Source organism: Ornithodoros turicata, chromosome 1 (genome assembly GCF_037126465.1).
Source record: "Ornithodoros turicata isolate Travis chromosome 1, ASM3712646v1, whole genome shotgun sequence".
Lineage (NCBI taxonomy): Eukaryota > Metazoa > Arthropoda > Arachnida > Ixodida > Argasidae > Ornithodoros > Ornithodoros turicata.
The window spans coordinates 90,120,061-90,143,406 of NC_088201.1; the positions used below are offsets into that span (position 1 = coordinate 90,120,061).

Below are 23,346 nucleotides of genomic sequence, written 5' to 3' on the forward strand. Positions count from 1 at the left end.
TGGTCCTTACAACATACATGTATCCTTTGAAACCTAGACAAGATATCAGAAGGTCGAAACTTAAAAGGCCGAAAAATTAAAACATCGAACGATCAGAAGGCTGAAAATTCAGAAAACCGAACTATCAGCAGGCCGGAAAGCCAGAAAACCGAATGGACCTTTTTCACTTCGAAAGAGCGCCACTAGCGGTGAATGTCCAAAACACGATTGGGGGCTCTCCGCCGATCCGCTTCTGCGTGCGTAACGCCGGATCGCTTTCCGCAATACTGCTATCGGCCAGCATCGCCCTTATTTTGACAGTCTCGGGCTGCAAATTTTGTTTGCTGCTGTTCCTTTGCTTTTTTGTAGCTTCGCGTAAATGTTTTCGGTGGATGAGCTGAAGGAATTTCGGGGTACGGGTAATGAGTGGACCAGCGATTTAACCTGCGTGCCGACGGTTTGCGAAGACGCCATCGATGGCCACTTCGTCGCGTCCAATCGGCAGCTCAACAAGGGATGGATATTCAAGGAGGAGAAGTACATCCGGCGGATTGAATGCTCCGTGCTTCGGGGGACCGACCTGCTAGTGCTTAGGAGCATATGCCTTTGCTCCATGAGGTCCGGGCACTACAAACAAGTCGTGGTTGTCAAGGTGGATGTCTCAGCTGCTGTTGTACAGGCGCACTGCGACTGTGTTGCTGGGTTAGTATAAATGTTTTTCCTCCCTTCCGCTTGAGTATATTCTGCTTTAACGATACTGCGCTGCTGTAAAAATAAGCAAATGACAGTAAAGCTATTTCCACCAAAGGAAACCTGCTAACATGCGAACATTTTCTGTTATAGGTTGAGCCAAAGATGTCAGCATGTAGCCGGCCTCCTTTTTGCAGTCCGGAGTATCCAATCTCCGTCGTGCACCGATATGCCATGCAGATGGATAGCACCGACACAAGGTAAAAGCACAGCAAGCCACTGAGAAAAACATCTTTATTGATTCACGTCAACAAGTTTCATGTCAAGCTCTATCAGGGCATTCATCACCTTATCTTGATATTGTAGCCAGTTTTACAACCCTATGAGGAACGGTATAATGTATTCCATGGTGGGAAAAGCCCGAGTCTGCACAGCACCGTACACGCAACATGTGTTTATACGGTGATGCCCAGAGTCAGGATTTTCCCATAATGGGTTTCCTCCACTGGCCTGCCTGTGTGTATACTATCCTTTCGCTTCAGTACATACACAGACTCATTCTGAACACAGAAGTTTCAAACGTGACTGTGCCCTTTCTCTTACAAATATTACAAATGCATTTTCTGATTTCCAGGACAGAACAATCTACCAATGCAGCCACTGCAGGACATCACATTTAAAAAGCACGTCGTCAACAAGGTGGTACCAGGAAAACCAAAGTGCCAGCTGCCAGCCACCATCCCGTCACTGACACACTCGGACATTGAAGAGTTTTCCAAGAACATTGCCCGAGATGACCCGCACCTTGTATATAACAGATATAGCAAAAGCCGGTCTACTCCACCATGTAACACAAGCATCATTCCCGACACTGAAGATCTGCATTCAGAGAGGTGCTCCTCCATATTTAGAGAACACTTTGAGAAGATTGTACCACTGACGTCTATTGAAAGAGATTCACTGTGTAAAAAGACACTTGGCCAAAACGAGAACCTAGCATGGACCGCAGAGAGAACTGGACGACTGACAGCATCAAAGTTCAAGACCATTGTGTGCTGTAGGAAGCCAGACGGACTCCTAAGGAGCATTTTATATCCAAAAAGACAAGAAGTGCTGAGACCGGGTGACCCAAGACTGTACGGTCTCCAAAATGAGGATGTTGCTGTCACCAAATATGTCCACCTGATGCAACTGTATGACAAAGACATAGAGGTCACCAAGACAGGACTGCATATGCACGAAGTACACCCCTTCCTCGGTGCATCTCCAGACCGACTCGTAAAGGATGGCAACGAGGTTGGACTGCTGGAGGTCAAGTGTCCCGCTTCAAAAGCTGGACACACAGTGCAGCATGCGTGTACTGACAAAGCATTCTGTGCAGAACTTGCTAATGGAAACGTGTGTCTGAAGCGAAGCCACGCATACTATTACCAAGTGCAGGGCCAGCTTGGAGTGACCGGAAAGCCATGGTGCGATTTCGTTATCTGCACCAATCACCCAGAGCTACACCATTGTTTGTCAGTGGAGAGAATTTATTTTGACAAAGACTTTTGGAAGGAGATGTGTGAGGGACTGCTGTATTTCTACAGGTTTGCTGTGATCCCAGAACTGCTAACCCGCCGCATTCGACGACTGGGTTTTTTGTACACTACAGGGCCCGGATATGTGTCGTTTCAGAAGTACAAGGATGGGTTTTATTTTGTTACTGAACAGGATGGGGCATTCAGGTTTAAACTGAGAAAATTGAAATAAATGAAGCTCATGCTGCAAACCACAATTCATTCAAAGTTTTGCCACAGCACTGATGCTAGTCTGAATCTGCCTGCTCTGTGTCCTGTCTGTTACTTATAAGTGGTAGCCTGAAGTTCGACAGAAGAGCACATGTTGTAAACACTGCATCTGCCAGGTCAAGCATGTTAATGGGGAAAGGTCTGTCTAGGATGTGGAACTCTTTAATTCTTCTAATCACTCTCTCAATGTGCACTCTCGCACTCGCAACATGTTTGGTTGCTTCGACATCTTTAGCACTCATTTGAGCCTCACCAGCAATGCGAAATGGGGGCATATGGAGGGTAACACCTGGGGGAAGCAGGTCATCAACTTTAAACCCCTTATCGGCCGTAACTGCATCGCCAGGCTCCAGGAGATCAAGTAATGCTGACTGCTGCACAATGGCCCTGTCACTCGTACCTCCGCCGTATAGTGCGGAGACAAAGCTTACGTAACAATCTGGGGTTGCTCCTACAAGACACTTCATTGTATTTGTGTACTTGTAGTTCGAAAATGTCTGTTTTTGGGCATTAAGGCCGGAAGGCTTCTGGATACGAACTTCTGTACCATCAATGATAATACGAGTGTTTGGATACTTCCTGAAATGAGGCGGGAGATGTTGTTGGACTTCAGCAAGGCTTGGGAACCTAGTCACTGCAACAAGTGCCTTTCTCAGTGCCAGGACCCACTTCGAGAAGATACGGCTAAAGGTGGCCATGGAAATCGAAAAGTTCCGTGAGATCTCCTTCATCTGCATTCCTGTGCGCAAGCGCACCAGAACCATGAACATCTGGTCCTCGACACTGTGTGCCCCTCTCTCCTCACTTCTTAAAAGCCGTGGACTTTGTTTCAACACTAAGCCCAGAATGTGCTTGAAAACCGCTTGAGAGGGGATGCCTGTGTAATACAGCATGTCTTCAGTACATTTCATATTCTCCAGGCACAGCCTTGCAGATTTCAATTCACGGAAGCGCATCTTCCAGTACTCCGCATTCGCCGTGCTTCTTGTGAGGTTTGACTCCAGGTCAGAGCTCTTCTGCCTTTCATCCTTTAGGAAACCCTCAAGCTGCTGTATTCGTTCTAGCAGGTGATTATTGGTCTGACAGCCGTTATCCAAGATGGTAGCATCCTGAGCTCCGTCATCTCTGGGCAAGCTGCTGGAGGAGGCCACTTCACTTTCTGGTCCTGCCGGCACCTCTTCCCTGCCCACAGTCACTGCATCAGCATGCTGCGAGTGTTGTACGCCAGGTGCTTTGGTGCTTGAAACATGGCTTGTCCGCTGAGCCTTGGCATGACCTAGATCGGAAGGTGCAGGGCAGTCAGTTTGATGTTATAGTACAGAGCAGTACATTTATGCAGATGTCTGGTGGAAAAATGGAGTGGCAACATGCAGTGGCATACCCAGAAATTTTTTTGGGAAAGCATGAAACAGTGTCACAACCTCTCTACGTACAACTCAGTTTAAAGTCCTGAATAAGTACATGTGGATGTACTTCACTGCAGTGTGTTCTGTATGCCAGTATCATTTCACAAACATGCAATGTTCTAGTTGAAGGCAAGAGTGCAGAGTAATGCAATGCGTTGCAGATATACCACGGGGGGGGGGGGCATATGTTTACTATAAGGAGAGATATACCACGGGGAAAAGCACTCTGTGCATAATGTCGATAACGTACCTTGCCTCTTTCTTAATCTTTCAAAGCGTTCCAGTGCTCCAGTGCTGGTCGAACACTTGTGTTTAAAGACCGACGGCACATAATCCGGATGGTGAATAACGCGCGACGGCGCCCCTGGAACATAATACACACTTGAGCAGGCTTTCTACAGTACACTGTCATCATTTAAATATCCAAGCGCACTGTAAACATGCGACCGCGACAAGCGTCTCCCCGGTGTCATGAGATTAATGGCCGATGTTGGCACAGCGAGCTGAGTTCGGTCGCTGATTCCCAACCTCGATGATGGTGTGGTATGTAAGCTACACCTTGCTACACACGTTTCAGTTATTAAACGTACGCAATAACGGCATTTACCTGTGACGAAGTGGTCGCTGCATACGCGTGAGTTGGCTGTCGGCTCCCATGGAGATCCGTCTTCGTTTACACGTCGCATCGCTTGCACCCATTTCTTCCTTTTTGCTGCGTGAAGATTGCCCGCAGGGAATCTGAAGAAACGTTTCTTCGGTGCTTTCTTGCTAGAGTTCGTACAGCCTACAGCAGCACATCGATGAGGCATTTCTGCTCGAGAAGAAGCCGCGTACGTGAAAAGCACTCCTTCTCCGTGGGAGCCGGAGAGAAACTGGAGCCCCCAAAAGTTATGGCGCCCGCGCGCCGCCAGTCGCGCATGCGCAGACGCCGATGTGAAAAAGGTCCATTACCGTAAGGTCCAAAAGTAAGGAAGCCAAGATACGGAAATTGTTATTCCAACTGCGATAAAAAATGAGCTCTACAAAGTAAGTAGGATAGAATTGTTGAGAATTAATACAGGGAATAAATCGTTTCACCAAACTTCCCTTTAGATAACGTACTTTCGATCACTTAGGCAGAAAACAAAAAGTAAAAGTAGAGATGACTGTTATTGCACGTGTTTATTGTACAAGACGACAATCACGTTCGGGTTGCCAAATATATAGAGCGACACCATCTCCTCTAAAATTCATTGAGTGGGTAGTACAAGTCATTCACTGGCAATCACCCACCAGGCACTTTCTTTTTGTAAACATGTCCCCAAGAGTCTAGGCAGCTAAGACGCTCAGACTTGCAAATGCAGGTTGCAGTACATCAGTGCAAATAGTGTTCCGTGGATTTTGGGAGCAAGCCTTTTTTTTTTTTCAGAACTTGCCATTTTTTGAGTCAATATACCCAATAAACACCCTTCTTTTGGGTGTAATATGTGACACCCCTATTACACCCATCATTGGACCCCGAGCCCGAGAACTCGGAAGACTGAACTATCGAAAGCCAGAGGCCACCAAGAAAGGAAAAATATATATTCGAAAAGTTACATCTGCTACATCACGTAGATCCACAACGCTGTGCTCAGGACAGGTATTGGGAATTAATGTGCTAAATGCTTTTTATGCATTTAAAATAACTTTGTATGTTCCTTGTCCAGCGCATGCCACTTTTTGGCAGCATCCCTCGTGTACTGGGGCTGTGGATAGAGAAAGAGCTTCTTTTGAAAAAGTTCTGTTAAGAAGTGAATTTCTACGTGGAGTCTTTTTCAACATTTTATGCATAAATTATTTATTTCGCAGACATCCTCTTGGAATTCCTTATTTTTCGGCCTTTCCATAATCCAGTCTTTGACTGTTTGATATTACCTCATTAAAACAAGAAAGAAAACTGTCTTCCAATTTCAACACATCGGGAGAGCGAATGATAACACCACTCGGTCTCACTGTGCCTCACCTCCCCTAACCCTACCGTTCTTTTTACGTGCATGCGATGCGAGACGAATATTGTGTGGCTGTGTAGCAAAGCTTTCCTGGTCTATGCCGCCTATTCTCCCTATTCTCACTCAAGGCCTTCCCATTATTTTGCGACGACCTACTCAACGTGGATCTCTTCAGACAGGTTTCACGACCTCAATTTCGCGCTTCCGCTGCCGGGGAAACCCCTTCTGGGATAGGGTGCCAGAACAGTGACTGCATTCCGTGGAACGATATGAAGTTCTCTTCTGACCAGCAATGTGGCGCTACTGTACGATGGCAAGACGGGGCAGTTGACTGAGCCGTACATACCTTAAGTTTTTTCAATATTGTGAACAACTGGAGGCATGGACAGACATGACATGGGCACGTAAATATTCAAGAAAGAATTCCGCGTAAATGCTACTGATTACATTTCACATATGTGCTACAGTAAACGAGCTACGAACTTCCAAAAGCGAGAGACCGAACTTATAAATTTTTTGCAGCTTTCGTAAGGTTTTTAAAAACTTCGGCAAAAAAAAAATGCAAATGTCTCCAATGCGAATTTTTTGAAATTCTGAAATCTCTCGAACAAGGCTATTTTGGTCCAAATCGGTTCAGTATTAGCTGCAAAAGATCGCATTGTTTCGCCCATAGAGAATACATGGGGCCGCCGGAGGTCGTATCCCCTCTTAAAGGGTGCCTCCTCACTGAAAAGCGGAGAAGCCGCAGCAACCCATGGAGGCTCCCTAAGCCGAGCGCTACCGGTGCGCCATCTGTTAGGCAAGAGCAGAGGCCGCAGCGCTCCGCCTCCCGAGTCCTCCTATTGGCGCGTCATTTGGAGGCGGAGCCTCCCTCGTTCTTGGTCAGCAAAGTCAAGGAGAGTGGAGCGTAGCTGTAGCTTCCACAGTTTCGCCACGAAAACCACCGTCCCCCCTGACCACGTGATCATCCGTAACGAATCACGACAAAGTAGCCGGAAAACGGCGCCAAAAGCGCGCGCTGGCCAATCGAACTGCGCATGTGCGCTGCGTGCCCTCTCCATACCCTCTCACTCGTATTCTCTGCCCCCCCCCTCCTCTCTGTTCCGAGCGCTTCTCCATGCCATCTGCTAATATTATCGGGAAGCAGAAAATGAAAATCCAGAAGACGAAGGAATTCACATGTACAAATTTATTGACGAGGTAAACATATAAACAAGAAGCAACATTTGAATGCAAGTAAATCTACACGATTATTACAGAATACTGCAGAATAAACAAAGAATAAATAGTGCCGAGCAACAGAAAGCGTGACTATCATATTATACAATCCTTAAGGGAACCTATTCGGTTTGGAGAAAGTAGATATTATTACACACATATATAGCACGTGATAAGTCGCAGAAGCCATCCGCTTCATCCCAGCACAACTGTAGAATTTTGAGGTGACAGGGGCCACATGCTCGCGGATCGCAGGGCCACGAAGAGCTGTCGGCGTCTGAATGAAAAAAAAGGAACCTGTTATGGTAAACCTAGAGTCACTAAATACCCGAGCACAGGCAACGTTAATTGGCTGAATACGCTATGTAAGACATGCTATCGTTACGCGCCTAATGTCGACTCATGACAAAATTCGAGGAGCCCGGCGTACGCGATCCACGCTGTTTTCCTTTTCATGCACACCAGTGTATTAAACATCAGACACATTCAAATAGCGGAACAAAACGCAATAAGTAACGCCACGCAGAATCATCTACCAGATCATGACTGATAAACTTCAGAAAGTGATGTAATACGGGACAAGGCGCACTTCCACGCACACAGTTAGGCGACAGTAGTAAATGTCTGATCACTGACATGCATCATACGTAGAAGTGCAAGGGTGCAGGCCAGCTGGTACATTGTAAAACGACGATAGAACCGGAGACACGGAACAAAAAAGACGACACGACACAAGACGACACAGAACGTGTCGTGTCGTCTTTTTTGTTCCGTGTCTCCGGTTCTCTCGTCGTTTTACAATGCATCATACGTTTGTCTGCTTACCTTTCATTCAGGTGTTCGTCCATGGCTCGAACATCTTCGAAATCCACGAAACGAAATCACCGTCTGCCCACATAGACGCCAACTACACAACGGTCAGACGGGTCGGCGCCGCGGAGAAACGAACGCGGGCGAATCCACCGGTTAAATGAGCCTCAGCCAATCATGATCGAGAAAGGACACGTGGGGGACCGGAGCCAATGAAAAGTAAATAGCCGGAATTTGGCGGGAAATGCCAGCGGCGACACCATTTTCGCGGCGGCGAAACCCGCTTACTGTGCCTCCTCTGGTCAAGGATAGTCAACAGTCTTCCAGGACGTAGGTCATTCTGATTCATTTGTCCGGAAAAGCGTGAACGTCCTCAGTGCCTGGCATGTACTCTGTTCGTATTATTCCGGAAAAGGGTCACATATCACCGGGGCATTCTGTACTGTTTGACTCCCCTTTCTTCAGAGGTCACTCCCTGTTGGTGTGTGCAGGCACACGGTAGATATGGTAGACGATAAGGGAAAGAGGTGCCCTGTATCCACTGGGCGCAAGAAATCCACACGTGAACATCAATGTCCAGGCCGTCCGAAAGCCCCGCTTGTCCTTTGGCCTACGCCAAATACATTTGCAAAAAGGCAAAAACATGTGCGCGGGACCAACTTTCTAAGACATTACCCTCCTTTGTGCAGCAGGGTGACTCAGCGAGTGCCGTGGCTGTGACCAAATTTCTGTCGCACGCGTGCCAACTAATTTGAAGCAGCTCACTTTGCGTGAATTTTTGAAGTAACGATCTTTTCCTTGTTTCCTTTTCTTTAGCTATAAAGAGGTGTTCCAAATTTTTCGGGTTTCCCCGGAAATTTGCTTGGTCCGGTTATTCGGAAATTCGTTATCCGGACGAAAAGGGACGACTCCCGAGGTGTCCGGATAATCGAGACAAGGCTGTATCCATGCTGTCGACAGTAGTGCAAGAGCTGCTTTGTTCTGCGTCACAGTCTTCTGCCACCTTGCCCTGTCGGTCTCGAGGATATTGCTGCAGCTCAAGTTGACGACCCTGAGCTATGACAACTTCATGCTGTGATCATACTTCGCTTACGCCATTAGAAATCCCTACACCACCCCTATCGAAATCTGTAATTAGCAACACTCACGCTGGCGTCACCATCCTCTGATTACGCGTGAGCCCAAGCAGGAAGGTCTTCGACGCCATAAGCAACTTGGTCCACTCGGTTAAGCGTGCTTCCTAGAAGCTTATCACCACACGGTATGTTTGACTGAAGATGCACAAAGACATCCAACTCTGTGTAAAGACCTGCATCTCCTGCGAGTGTTCAGCAGTGGCCCACTGACCCCCGAATTCATAGATGTGACTTGATCTCGACTTGACTTGCAGCTGCCTTGGAAGAGTGTCACTGCACTTCAGAAACTCTTCTCAGCTTGAAGTGTTCTTGCGCAGCGAGCTCGGCTTGACACGTGTGGTGAAAATTTCAAGTCAGGGTATGGGCTACATTGGACCAGACTTGGATAGTGCTCCAGTACAGCAGCTTCGGGAATCTACATGACACTCAGAACCTCGGCTTGTCTTGTCTTACATGAGCTGATGCGTCATCAATTTGTTTACAGGTCCTTTGCACAAATGCTGATGCGAGACGACAGGTGTAACACATATTAACAGTCTTTACGCTATGTCGTGTTTTCATACTGCAAACCAAGTGCAAAATTGTACGAAAATCCCGCTCCCAGACGCAGTTAAGTGAGCAGTCTGCAACTTGACGAAGTAAGCCAGCGTGAGGGTTCATGAGACATACAAACCGTCTTGAGCGAAGACAGGTCTTGGCGCAGACTTGCACAAGTCAAGATGCAGCTTCAAGTCGTCACATCTGTGAATTTGGGGGTAAGGCTCAACTTCAGCAGTACCTTCCTTCACGAGTTCGCTTCGAGCATGTTCATGTCTCCATCATCAAACCCCCATCCTCATCCCACGGTTTGAAGTACATTCTCACTTGTGTGGATCGATTCATGAGGTGGCCAGAGGGGATTCCTTTGGTTGAAATTTTGCTCCAATCCGGTAGCCAGAAGTGGATGTTTGTCAACCAGTTTACAGTGACAGCTTACAATGGCAGTTCCAGTGCACACTTTTCACATCAGTAACCCAGCAAATGAGCTGCTTCAACAGTTCCAGTGAAGTCAAACAGCTTCATCAACAGTTGAAAGTAGCTCTTAATGCCTAAGCAAAGTCCTATGCACTGTGCTTGACATCTTCCCTTTGCATTACTGGAATAAAGCAAGATCTTCGATGTGCCCCTGCAGAGTGCGGCCCTGAACAACGGCCCTGCGAAGTCCAGACCGACTACCGAGAAAGGGTTGGCCTCTGTGATCCTCTCGCGGTGGATGGGGGGCCGTTGGAACGCTAGCGAGGTCGGCGCGTTGCTGACGGCAGCTGAGGCAGGAGTGTAGAACACTACGAACCGTCTGGTGTGCCGGAGAACCCGACTTCGGTCCCTGACTTGGGTGATAGCATCTTGTACTCCGGTTTGTAGGGCTTGTCGGTGAGCGTCGAGTATTACGAGATGCGTGAAGTAATGCTTCGATGGCAGAAGAATGGGCCATGGGGTGCGTTATGTCGTCGACCTCGTTGAGTTGATGAAGACGGCCGCCGACGCGCATGGTGCCGCTGGCGTCCAAAAACGGTTAGAACTCATGTAGGGACGACAATGGTTTGACGACGTTTCCTTTGCTGAAGGCGGCAGCCTCATGGGCCTCAGCCTGCACGCGACGGATCCAAAAGTTCTCCACATGTGCGTGATTTCCACAAGTGTGAGTGGACCACCAGACACGGATGGTCTAGCAGATCTAGCGTTGTCCGCAAATCTCAGCATCCAGGCGGTGATCCGAAGGAGCCTGGATAACGCCCCGTAGTCCGTGAGCTCCATCCATTTTTCAATTGCGACGACTGCCGAATTGAGACATATGTTTGAGGCCCAGGGATGGGCAGTAATACGCATATTTTGTATTATAATACTAATACATAATACTTCCTAGAAATCGGTATTACAATACAGATACAAATACATTTCAAAAATGAGTATTATAATACATAATACTAATACTTCTGTGTATTACACGAGTAATACGCTTGTAATATACTTAACTTGGGAAGAAAAAAAGGAAAAGAACAGAAGAATTACTTAGATATATGCCCATTACTTATCGAGACAATCATTCTCCAATGACGTTTTATTCACGCTTACATTTTTGCACATGGCCTGATCTTTCCGAATAAGATCAGATAGCGCTAATCAATTCGATCGCAGTGAACAACTTGCTCTCACTGTGGCAGAGCCCTGATTTCATCCACTCTGGACGATAAAATGTGGGCCGTTCAAAAACCTGTGACTGCCCATAGTGCAACCACGTACAGGGGTGACTGGCTGCACGCATTCTTTCATAAGACAAAGGGCTTGTACTGGTATGACTCATCCTTACGGATTCTGAAGTAGAAGGAATGCGACGAAACCTCCAGTAACCTCTGGCCCCAAAGTCACTGGCTTTGGGATAATTTGGGGCAGGGGAACACTGTAATAGGAGCCTTGTTCGTGTTCAAATGTTTGTGGGACCCGAAAAATTACTGATAAAGTGCACGGGTGACACTTTGCAGGTCGAACTTACGACCTCTGGGAAAGTATTACACCTTCAAAAGTATTATAATATATGTAATACCTGGTTTTGTGTATTATAATACATATACAAATACATTTCAAAAATGAGTATTATAATACATAATACAAATACTCCAAAGTATTACAGTAATAGTATTATAATACAAAGTATTACTATTACTGCCCATCCCTGAGTTTGAGCAAAGCTGGGCAGTCACTATAGCTGGAGCGGCACTGCGGTCGATCGAATCCGTGGTTTGTAAAACTGGTCTGTACTCACGAAGGTGCCAAATAACGATGATAGCCAGTGGGGACCTGTCCACCACAATCTGCAGCACTTCAGAGCGGTAGCGGATACGTCCCTAGTGAGAGAATCCGCGGGGTTATCCCTACTGCTGGAGTGGAACCATTGCTCAGGGTGCGATGAAGATAAGATTTCGGTTATTCGAGACTGAACAAATTGTTGGGTTTTGCTGCCACACCAATGAATCCGCTGAAGAGCGATGGTGGAATCTGTCCAAGAATGTATTGGCACTTGACTGAGAATCTTCAGCGCGGAGACGTGACGGTAGAGACGTGTAGCTAAGAGGCAGGCGAGGAGCTCGAGACGAGGCACCCTGTTTTTTCGGTACCAGACGAGCCCGTGCTATGAGGACATGGACCAGAAGAGAGCCGTTGGCAGACGGACTCCGCAAGCATATGGCTGTGCCATAGGCTTTCCGACTGGCATCTGCGAAACAATGCACATCGACGGGTGAGTTATCTTGAGGGAGAGCGCAGCGCGGGTTCAGTTCTCCTAGGCTGGCCTTCCATATCTCCCAGAGTATGTTGTCTGATTCGCTAACGGGTTGGTCCCACGATAGGCATTTGCGCCACTGGGCTTGAAAGAGAATTCTCGCAGATATAATGACAGCTAGGTGCGATGTACTGTTCGGGACACGGTTAGCTAAAATCGCCTGTCAGTACTTCGCCGTCCCATATTACACCGGTTGCGCTTGAAAGGGTTGTGCCAATATTGTATTTGAAGGTGGACCATGTGCTGCACGTGTTTATTACTCAAAAGAGATAGTCTTGCAACACCTGGAGATTTGAGATGAGATAAACAACGGAGAGCTGATTGTAGACAACCGTATTCCCTACAGTACCCCAAGGGGTCATACACAAGTGAAAATGCTTTCAGAACAGCGCGTTTCGTGGCAGGGTATGCGCGACGGCGAAGTCTGCTGCTCGAGCAGTTTTGAGTAGAAGAGCGTCCGTGCGCTGCGATCCCAAGGCCGTGCGTCCGTGATAAATTTCTCCCGCAGAACAGGAGAGTTTGAGGTTCACTTGCGGATATCCATACCAGCGGATTTCAATATTTTTACCGTGTCTTGGTATACCTGTAATGCATCATCATCTGACGTGCAGCCGACGACCAGATAGTCGACATGAAACCCCGTTCGGACGCGGGATACGGTGTGTGGATAGTCCGAGCAACCTATCTCGAAGTGGTGTTGCAGCGTTGCTGCCAGCAGAAAAAGGACTTGAAGTAGCTCCAAAAGGGACTCTAGTCATCCGCCACTCGAGAAGTTCGAGATTGCTGTCGTTCGATGTCTGCCGTACCTCCCTTACCCAAAGAAAGCGAAGAAAAATTTGTTTCCGGGGCGAATGATGATTTGCAGGTATGCCTTCCTGATGTCGGCGGTTAAAACCGTGGAGCTGCAGCGGAACTGCAACAGCAGATGGAGCAGATCTACGTTTTGCTTCGACCATTTCATCAGGAGGTTATTCAACGATCGCTGACCTGGCAGGCGGGACGACGCATCCAATACAACGCGGAGCTTCGTGGTGACAGCCTCTTGCGTACAACCGCGTGATGGGGTATGTAATAAGCGTTCTCTTGGCAGCTGGTGATCCCCATTACCTTCTCAGCATGACCTTCGTCAAAGTACTCACGTATAACCTTGTCATACTGAGCCAGCAAATCTGGGTCGAAGCGAAAACGACGTAATTGCGAGAGGCGGCGCTATAGAGCCGTATTCTTGTTATTGGCGCAAGCAGGGAGCCCTAGGTCTGGTTTAACCATTAGCAGTACGACGTAGCGGCCGTCACATCGGCGCACATGGCTTGTAAAGTAGGCGGCCGCAAAATTGTCGTCGGGATCAGGAACCGGATCGGTTATGCCAAGGGCATCCAAGCGCCACGCTTCAGAAGGGTCCATGTGGTCGAAGAATTATTGTTCCTCGGGGGAAGAGGACTGATACTACGGTGGACAGCATTCGACTGGATGTTGGCAGGACTCCCTGAACGATCGTTCAGGGAGTCCTGCCCATCCGTAAATGGCCTCCACTGCAACAAGATTGCCAGGCAGACGTTCCACTCGACCGGTGACCATCTTCCAACAATAATCGGAACCCACCAGTAGAGCGATGTCTGTGGTGCAGCTCGTGTCGGCCACTTCGAGGCCTTGCAGCGAGAGAAGGCTCATGGTCACGTCGCCCAATGGTGAGGAAGACGGGCGGCATAGTTCAGAAATGCCCAGGGCTTCAAGTTGATGAACGATCGCGGATTGGAGATGACTTCGAGGCGGACTTGCAGCCGTTCGCAGTCGAATCTTCTGGGGTGGCGCATACGTGAGAAAGAGAACACAGATAGGTCCTGTTCACCAGTGATTTAGCACCCTAACTCCTTCAGCAGGTGCTAGGGTTCCAAATTGAAGCAGCTAGGGTGCCAAATCACTGGTACCAGCTCCCGTGGCATAGTAGTTAGGATGATCGCTTTCCACGGCGAGACTGGGAGGTGACACGGGTTCGAATCCTGTCACCGGCTGTGCTGTCTGAGGTTTTCCCTGGGTTTTCCAAATACTTTCCAGACGAATGTCGGCACAGTTCCCCCCCAAGTCGGCCCAGGACGCATACTAACCACCCTGTCCCCCACCCCTTCCTGCTGTCCTCTCTCCATCTGTCCACGTCTGTACGCCGCTCATAGCCATAGTTACTTCGCGGTGCTAACGCGGAACTTAAAAAAATATTCAAGAGGTCGCGACGTATAAATGTTTGTTAACTACCCGTGTCAAGCAGCTACCGGATTCGCTTCTTGCCTGCTGGTCCTGCTGCCCAAACCGAGACTGTCTGAAGGCGTGCCATTCCAGATTTCGAGGGCGGTGAAGACATGACAGTCTGTGTGACGACGTCACCCAACACTTCGCGCGATGCCTCCATGTCTGCAGTCTAGGGGGAGAGTAGTCGAACAATGCTGAGCCTCCAGACGTCTTTGAATGTCACAATGCGCTTTTGCGCCAAAAAACAAAACAAAACAAAAAATCCAACCAATCAATCAAGTCACACAATGCGGAAAGGTGACGTCCGTGGCACTTCACACAAGACAACCCAGCAGCAGATCGGCAAACCCGTTAAAAATGTCCGGATTTACCGCACCTGAAACATCTTCGAGCCATGACTTGAAAACCCGAGACGAGGTAGGGACGATAACAGGCAAACACAAACACGGTCTCAAACTCAGCTCAGACCGCGTTTGTGTTTGCCTGTTATCGTCCCTACCTCGTCTCCGGTTTTCAAGTCATGGATCGTCACCACCAGCTCGCTTGCTACGTAACTTTCCTTTCGCTAACATCTTCGAGCTCTAGACAAACGATGTCGCATATCGGCAGCCGATAAAACCGCTCTGCAGGACTGCAGCGCATGGTCCAGCGAGCGACACAAGTGACAGGGTGATGAACGTGCGTCAGCATGCTTCGGAGGTGTGTCCTGGTTACCCCCCAAAATCCAAAGCTGCCATTCGAATGGTCACATCGTCGTGAAGACGTCGGAGCTGGGGGATGTTTGAAAATTCGAGATGGAACGAAGAACAAGCAAGTGGTCGATGTGCTCCGCCGTAAGGAGTTCCGGTCTACCGTACCTGTGTCTGAGCAAATAAATAATTGAGTGTTTACGTCGCGAGACAACTGAGATTATGAGCGACGCCACAGCGGTCGGTCTGTGGATTGCTTTTGCCCACCTGAGGGTTCTTTAACGTGCGATGAAAGCTCATCACAAGGCACCCCGTACTTAACGTCCCTCGCGGAAGACGGCGTGTTTAAGCAACTTGTACCCTGCCTGTGTCTGAGCAGAGCGACTGTAAAGTCGTAGTTGTCGCCGCTGATCCTGATGCTTTCGATGGATCGCTTCGTGTCGTCGGTGAGGTAGGAGACCAGGTACTTAAACCTTTCGACCAGAGCCAGTGCTTGGTTTGAGTGGACGATGGCATCGATATGCCGCCAGAATTGTTGCCATTCCTGTAATTTTCCCGAAAACTTGGGTATCTGAAGCATACGGAGAGCGACGAAGTTTTGCCCCGCAGAACGCTGTTGATTCGAAGGCGCAACATTGTGCTGCTAGGGAAACCTACGACGTCGGCTTGTGAATCCCCTCGAGACCTTCCTCGCACGGCAGAGTACTGCCAAGTTCAGCTCCCAGCTGATCTTCGGGGGTTTCTTGGGCGATGCTACTATCGAGATCCTTGAGCGATTGCCGTTTTGTCACCAAATACTCCAAGGCAGCATTAATCTCTTCAGCAGACGAGTCCTGCTACCCCAGCAGGTCGGAGAGGCGTGTCATGGTGCGCGTCAAGTGTGCACGTAGTCCCCCTCTTGTACGCTTCAGATGTTCCATGGCAAGTCACGACGAGATGGCCTTCGAAGGGAATGCGGAGGAACAGGTTGCTTGAGTTCCCGGGTTTCGGCACCAGAATTCTGTGAAGGAAGAAGATCGCGCCCGCTCCGCTTCCAAGAGGAAAAAGGTTTGACGAACTAAAACCGAAAACGAAAAATGGCGAATATGGGCCCGTGACCACGAGACCCACGTAAAGGTCCTTTAATCCGCAACACTGAATTTTGCTTCCAAGTGTACCATTGGAACTAATAGACCTCTCTCTGTTTACGAACATATGACGTCAGATGGTACAACAGCACCGCCAAGTTCGTAAACTGGGACCACTATAGAAAAATGAAAAAAATCACTGGCGATTTAGCGGTAAATGCGAGAGAAATGCGTTAGCATTAACCTCCTTTTCGGGTCCATACTTGACTTACAGGTGTCCACTTCCAGTTTAAACTCACGGCGATTTCGGGTGATGCACCTGGTAATCCGAGTGAGAGCGCCCAGGTCCAGTGCACGCTCTACACGGGAGTCGCTCTGGGACAGTCATCACCCGAATTTCTCGGACGCTCTACCGCTCTTCTACGAGGGTCGCTGCGCTCGCTACGCATTGTGCGTTCGTCGTGTTCGTGAGCTTCCGGCAGCGTCGTTGGCGTCGTCGCGCACTTTCGCCTGATCACAAGCATAGCTTGCGAGAAGCAGGTCGCATCATCCTCTTCGTCATTCGCATTATCGGTGTCAATTGAACTTTCATCGCTACTACTTTCGTAAAGATCCATGCCGTCAATTGTGGACGTGTAGCGGCCGTGGACAATGACGAAGATGGCCACGCGCCTGAAGCACCTGCCTCAGTTCCACCGCTCAGTTCATTACGCTAGACCGCGTAGAAGACCGCTTCTTGCGCTAAGAAGAAGCAGCATCAACCGTTCGTCTCCTTGTAGGGCGAACTTCTCCTGTGAAGCAACCTCCGGTCGACGAGTCTTCGACTTCGCCTTAGAGACACCGGCTTTCCCGGTGCCTTTTCTCTTGGCACCCCCAGTCATCGACCTCACCCCCTGTGCTCGGTGAGGGCGATTGGCCCGGGTGGGCGCGGTTAGAGGAGATGCCGTCCACTAGTAGTGGACCCGACCCGTACTGGTCGGCGTCTGTGGACATCCGTTCGACTTCTCTTGAAGCTTTTGCGGCTAACGGGCTCCGCTCGGTTCCGGTTGTCATCAAGCCAACCAATGGTTCTGCTATCCGATCCCGGAACCCTAAAGCTCTGATACAATGCCTGGAGGCGATTACTCCCGACTTTCGAGAGATTAGCGAAGTTCGCCAATATGGCAAGGACGGTGTCATCTGCAAATCTGACAATGTAAGAGTCGTCAGGTCACTTTTGTCGACGTCCTCCTTTGGTGGTGTACCTGTCGAGGCCTTCGTTCCGCACCACCTTGCTTGTATTAAGGGCGTCGTGAAGGGAGTGGACACCTCCCTGCACGCGACCGAACTCTTAGATCTATTCGCCGACGTCGGAGCTCTCGACATCTACCGCTGTAGCAGGCCAGAGAATGATCGCCGCATTCCTACCGAATCTGTCATTGTTACGTTCGCCGGCCACTCCTGCCCTGAGGAGATTAAGTCCTGGCCTCTCATCTTTCGTGTTGACCCATTCAGGAGGAGACCCTTGCAGTGCAGGCGCTGCTTCCGGTTCGGTCACTCAACCAAGAACTGCAAGTCCGATGTCCGCTGCCGCCGGTGCGGAGAAGCTCATGAAGAATCTGCGTGCTCTGACGGCACCCCCCTCAGATGCTGCCTTTGTGGTGATGCGCACTCTGCCGATTGCCAGTCCTGCTCTTACCGAGACCAAGAGGCTGCTCTGCTGGAGATTATGGACTCCCGCCATTGTTCGCGTGCTGATGCTATCGCTTCGCTGAAAGGTCGCAGATCCGGCTTCGCAGGGAAAGCCCAGGTGAATGCGTGCTCTGACGACAAGCTCCAAAGAATGATCAACTCCGCAGTTGAGGCCGCTATGGCCACGCTTAAAGACGAGCTCAGCTCGTTATGCTCCATGTTCGCAACCCTCTCCTCCGTGATCTCTGGCGCTGTTCCGGTCATCTCTTGCAACGGCTCAGCCTCCCTGGTGCAGGAGCCAAAGGCCCAACCTCCACCTGTATCTCCTGACCCTCGACCCCCCACGCGCTGCGAACCAGCGTCAAGCCAGGCCGACCCCCAGTGCATGGCTCCCTCTTCAGATTCCATGGACGCAACATCATTCAACCCTAAACGCGGCGCTTCTCCGCCCGCGTTAAGGTGGTGCAGCCCCTGTGACAACCCCCATGGCAAACGCTCCAAGAAGGTGGGCCCAAATAAGGGATGCAGTGATGTTCTCGCTGCTGCAGTGGCGGAATCTCTCCTTGGTGATGGATAGCCTTCGGGTCCTCCAATGGAATTGCCTTTCGATCTCATCTGCTTTACCGGACCTTTACTCACTCGTCTCTCATTGCTCTCCTGACATTATAGTTCTTCAAGAAACGTGGTTGGCTTCGCATCGGCCATTTTCCTTCCCCGGCTTCCATGTGTATCGCTTGGACAGGCCTGTGGGTAGGGGAGGTGGGCTTTTAACTCTCATCTCTTTAAAATTGGTGCATACTTCTTCCGTCGTTTCTCAGGTCACATCTCCCTCACTTGAGTGCCTTGCAGTTCAGCTTACGCTCCGAGATAACAGATCCGTGGCTGTTGTTAACGTGTACTGCCCGGCGGCCTTCCAGTCCCCCTCTGCCATCAATGGCGTTCTCACTGGTGTTCCTCGTGAACACCTTGTTCTCGGCGACTTCAACTCCCATCATGTCACATGGGGTCTGAGAACTGACTCTAGCGGTCGGGAACTGTGGAATTGGATCTGTCAACATAACCTCTCAGTTGCGAATGACGGGTCCCCCAAGTTCCTTCGTGGTACTTCCCGCTCCGTCCTGGACCTTACCCTGTGCTCCACATCGATTCGCCTTGCAGCATGGAAAACTCTTGACTTGGGCACTAATAGTGATCATCTTCCCATCTACTTCGAAATTCTCACTCCTAGTAAGCTGACTGTGTCCGTGCGCCCCCTCTGTAACTACTCCCTGCAGGCAGAAAGCCTGGCCGGTCTCTTGAAGGAATGCGCAGGCCTCCCTGCCATCGATCGCGCCGCCAAGGCAGCGGCCTCCTTGTCTCGCTCTCTCGTGAAGTCCAAGTTCCATATCCAGAAGCACTCGTCGTCGGACTGCGCGCCATGGTGGAACGAGGAATGTACAAGAGCGTTTCGTCGGCGCAAGGCCGCCTGGAAGCAGCTGCTATCGAATTCATGCCATGTAAACTGGAAGAACTTCCAGTTCCTTAAAGCTGTGTTCAAGCGCACCGTCTCGGCGGCGAAACATTCCTTCTATAATGGGCGCAACTCATTCCTCTCTCACCTGAAGCGCAGGAGGGACCTGCACAGGCACGTCTCCTACATCCGCAGATCGTTCTCGGGTGCCGCCTCCCCAGAGTTTTCCGTCGCTGCCGACGATATCGCCAAAGCCAAGCTCGAAGACATTGCCAGGGGTCTTTCGCTCCGCTTCAGGAATACTGTTCCCCACTCCTACGCAGTTCCCCACGTATCGCCCTCAGGCTCCTTCAAAGTTACTGAGGAGGAACTGGATTCTGTCGTGCACGCCCTCCCAAAATCAGCTCCTGGCCCGGACGGTATCACTGGCAAGATAGTAAAGTCCCTTTGGTCCTCCCACCCCCAAGAACTTCTCAACATCGTGAACATGTCTCTAGAGCACTCATGGGTTCCCGACGAATGGAAGGTGGCAAAAGTGGTGGTCATCAAAAAATCCGTCGCCAGGGGTCTTGACCTGGATAACATCCGCCCAATTGCCCTGACCTCAGTCCTCTGCGAGACGGTCGAGCGCATCTTGCATCGCCGCCTCTCTTCTCACATGGAAGCCGCATCCACTCTAAATGATAGCCAGATTGGGTTTCGTCCTCGCTGCTCCATCTGGATGGCTCATGTCAATCTCGAAAGCCAGATCCGTCTTGCCCGTGAAAATGGGAAGCTCTCCGCTCTCGTTACGTTGGATGTCGCCAAGGCCTACGATAGCGTGGAGCACAGTGTCCTCCTGCAAAGAATGGCTTCCTTAAATATCCCACCGTACATCCTCTCGTGGGTCGCGAATTTCCTCACCGGTAGATCGTTTTACTGCTCTGATGGCCGCTTCACTTCATCGCCGCATGTACAGCTTCGGGGAGTGCCCCAAGGATCTGTCTTGTCACCCCTGCTCTTCAACATCCTTATGAGCTCTCTGCCCCTGGACCAGGACATCCTCACAATCACCTATGCCGACGACATAGCATTCTTCGCCTCATCGCCCTCATTGCACTCGTTGTACGAGAAGTTGCAAGCGTACCTTGTCACCCTGTCTGCCTGGATGCGATCCGTTCATCTCTCGCTGAACGTACAGAAGTCTGCCGTGCTCCCCTTTCCCCATTCCGGACGCTCAACGGGCGTCATGACTCTCGATCTGAAGGTCTCGTCGGAGTCCATCCGCCAGGCAAACACACTCAAGTACCTCGGTGTGTGGTACGACAGCGAGCTTGATTGGTCCCTCCACCTTGAAGCCCTGAGCCAAAAAGCTGCGAAGGCCGGCAGCATCATTAGTCGTTGCTCCGGCGCCCGCATCGGGATGCGTAGGAAAGCTTTACTGTTCCTGTATCAGAGTTACGTACGCCCGATACTGGAGTTTGGCTGCGTCCTCTTTTCTCATCTCCCAGACTACCGCTTGGCTAGACTCTTCACCATCCAGAAGCGGATGCTACGCCTGTGCCTGGGTCTCCCTAAGTATGCCTCGAACCTGGCGCTGTACTCAGAAGCCCAAGTTCCTCCTTTAAAGTCGCGCTTTCGCCTGCTCTCAGTCAATACCTACCTTTCTCTATGCCAAAGCCCTGTCTCTCTCAGACACACGGCTGCCCTCAGGGACATGCCTCAGTGGCTGTCTAGGCGGTGGCGCAAGGCAAACACCCCGCAGCTAGTGTTCACTCAGCGCTTACTGGCGCCGTTAGGGGTATCGCTGACTGATCTCTTCTCACATGGATCTCCCCGGCCGAGCCCTTTGGTGCTGTCCGCTGACGCCTTCCAACCTGGAATCACCTCCGCCAATCCGGACAGGTTGGAAGCCATCCTCTCCGGCCATATCAACCGTTTCCCTCACCACCTAGCGGTTGCAACCGATGCGTCCGTTTCGGAGGAGCGGGCTGGCGTAGGCATAGTCTGCCCTCGTTTTGACGCGCATTTCCCTGTCCGCCTGCCTGACTACACTCCAGCCTTCGAAAGTGAGTTTCTCGCCATTACCCTTGCAGTTAGGATGGTCCCAGGGCCCTTCTGCAAAGTCCTAGTCCTGTCCGACTGTCTGTCCGTCATCTCTTCTCTCTCTAACCCGTCAAGCCCGCTACAGCAGCTCTTGGCCTCCCTTGCTCCGCCTCACGTCTCAGAGATTGTGCTCACCTGGATACCGGGGCACCGTGGTCTCTCGCTCAACGAGGCGGCAGACAGCCTAGCCAAGGCGGCACTCTCTGGTCCGATCATCAATGTTCTCCCCCCTCTGGCTGACGTTACTAAAGCCAGGTATCGGAGGTTCCTGCAGCTCACTGGGTCCCGCCTTGCTCCCCTCAGATACGCCCACCTCTCCTACTCATGGCAGCCTCACTGCTGCGCTTCTCGCCACGTCGAGGTGCTCCTTACACGTCTCCGATGCCTCGCCCTCCCTCTTGACTTTTATCTACACCGAGCTGGAGTCTCCAATTCTCCCGCGTGCTTGCACTGTGGTCAGGACGAGACTGTGGAGCACTTCCTTCTCCACTGCCACCGCTTTGAGCGCCTTCGTCAAGAATACCTGGCTCGCCCTCTGGCCAGAGCCGGCGCCCCCCTCTGCCTGCAGTCCATCCTATCATTTGGGGCTTCTCACTTGGGGAGGTGGAGCTGGGCCGTAGCGTCCAATGTGGCTGCTTTTGTCATCCTATCTGATCGTACCTGATATCTAAGGTCGCTTCACGCGTTACATCATGACTAGCCCTGGCCAATCGCCCTCAGTGGCTAACGGCCATTGCCCTGAGGTAGAAGAAGAAGAAGAAGTTCCACCGGCGCGGCCATGGAGATAGGCCACCGTCAACGCCTCTGCGTGGCATACCATCATCGCCGGTCGGGGCTCATGTAGAGGAAGACCATCGTCCTCTACATTTGGTGACCCGAACAACGAACACCATGTTCGGAGCAATTCGGCTCTTTACTAGCCCAAATTCCTGACGACGTCTTCGACGAGCACTACCACAGCGCTCTATACATGGACCCACCGCCAGCAAACCTCGCCGTTAACGTACCCGGCACCTTTCCACTTGCGGCCTCACCGTCCAGCACGGCCCCGCCCACCTCTGCAGCCGTGCAGCATTTCACCGTCCGGCTCACGACGACAGCATCACGACTGCCCTTCTCCTGTCGACTGACGCGCCGACACTCACGTACCGCCCCCCTCCACGGTACCGATTCGGACGACCATGCAACGCTCCAACCGGTCACTGGTCATACGATCCTCTAACCGACCATCGCTTGACGGATCCCGGGGACCGCCCTGCGCTGTGCACGGACCCCGGCACACTCACTACCCGCCACTTCCCTTCCGCCTCTCGACGCTCATTCGCAGCCGGCCGCGACAACAGAGCAAAGTGCTCGCCTGCCGGTTTCGGCTGTCGCGGCCGCCGACGCCACGGCCCGCATTAGCCGGCGTCTCGGCAGTTTTCACGGCAGTCCTCACGGGTACGCAGCATCACTTCCTGGGACCCTATGAGCTCACGCTCCCGTGCCGGTTGCGGCACCCCAGGCCACGACTCTGACGCCCAACGATTCGCCCTCCATCTGCCTCGCTCATCGAGAGCTTCACGCAACGGGTATTCTGCTGTCCCACGAATTCGTCCAGTAGTGCACGTCATCCACGGCCGCTCTCGCTCTCTCCCTCCGGTGTAGACGCAGTTCACCATTCTTCTTCTTTCTCGCCGCTCCGCGTCTGGGGAGGGGAGCACTGTAGCGGGCCGTGGACAATGACGAAGATGGCCACGCGCCTGAAGCACCTGCCTCAGTTCCACCGGCCCGGCCATGGAGATAGGCCACCGTCATCGCCTCTCCGTGGCATACCATCATCGCC

General features: G+C 51.0%; 3 protein-coding genes across 3 annotated transcripts; 2 read left to right on the top strand and 1 right to left on the bottom strand.

The window, feature by feature from the left end:
* Positions 1 to 358: 358 nt before the first annotated feature.
* On the top strand, positions 359 to 2,421 carry LOC135378475 (uncharacterized). Its single transcript, XM_064611532.1, has 3 exons — positions 359 to 681; positions 823 to 929; positions 1,304 to 2,421. The coding sequence occupies exons 1-3, from the start codon at positions 359 to 361 to the stop codon at positions 2,419 to 2,421; spliced, it is 1,548 nt and encodes a 515-aa protein (XP_064467602.1).
* On the bottom strand, positions 1,374 to 4,723 carry LOC135366128 (uncharacterized). The gene is made up of 3 exons (XM_064598784.1): positions 4,473 to 4,723; positions 4,116 to 4,229; positions 1,374 to 3,735 (listed from the first exon to the last, which is right to left on the bottom strand). Exons 1-3 carry the CDS (start codon positions 4,672 to 4,674, stop codon positions 2,477 to 2,479), a joined length of 1,575 nt encoding a protein of 524 aa, XP_064454854.1. The 5' UTR covers positions 4,675 to 4,723; the 3' UTR covers positions 1,374 to 2,476.
* Positions 4,724 to 13,927: 9,204 nt separating this feature from the next.
* LOC135378486 (uncharacterized) lies at positions 13,928 to 22,185 on the top strand. The gene is made up of 4 exons (XM_064611542.1): positions 13,928 to 14,003; positions 16,590 to 16,765; positions 17,193 to 18,491; positions 18,805 to 22,185. The coding sequence occupies exons 1-4, from the start codon at positions 13,928 to 13,930 to the stop codon at positions 22,183 to 22,185; spliced, it is 4,932 nt and encodes a 1,643-aa protein (XP_064467612.1).
* Positions 22,186 to 23,346: the final 1,161 nt, after the last annotated feature.

Coding starts and splice junctions, on each gene's coding strand:
- LOC135378475 (XM_064611532.1), top strand. CDS start 359: ATGTTTTCGGTGGATGAGCTGAAGGAATTTCGGGGTACGGGTAATGAG. Junction 682..822: donor CACTGCGACTGTGTTGCTGG/GTTAGTATAAAT, acceptor TTTCTGTTATAG/GTTGAGCCAAAGATGTCAGC. Junction 930..1,303: donor ATGGATAGCACCGACACAAG/GTAAAAGCACAG, acceptor TCTGATTTCCAG/GACAGAACAATCTACCAATG.
- LOC135366128 (XM_064598784.1), bottom strand. CDS start 4,674: ATGCCTCATCGATGTGCTGCTGTAGGCTGTACGAACTCTAGCAAGAAA. Junction 4,230..4,472: donor CAGCGACCACTTCGTCACAG/GTAAATGCCGTT, acceptor ATTATGTTCCAG/GGGCGCCGTCGCGCGTTATT. Junction 3,736..4,115: donor AAGATTAAGAAAGAGGCAAG/GTACGTTATCGA, acceptor CTTCCGATCTAG/GTCATGCCAAGGCTCAGCGG.
- LOC135378486 (XM_064611542.1), top strand. CDS start 13,928: ATGTCTGTGGTGCAGCTCGTGTCGGCCACTTCGAGGCCTTGCAGCGAG. Junction 14,004..16,589: donor CATGGTCACGTCGCCCAATG/GTGAGGAAGACG, acceptor CTTGACTTACAG/GTGTCCACTTCCAGTTTAAA. Junction 18,492..18,804: donor ATGGCAAACGCTCCAAGAAG/GTGGGCCCAAAT, acceptor GTCGTTTCTCAG/GTCACATCTCCCTCACTTGA.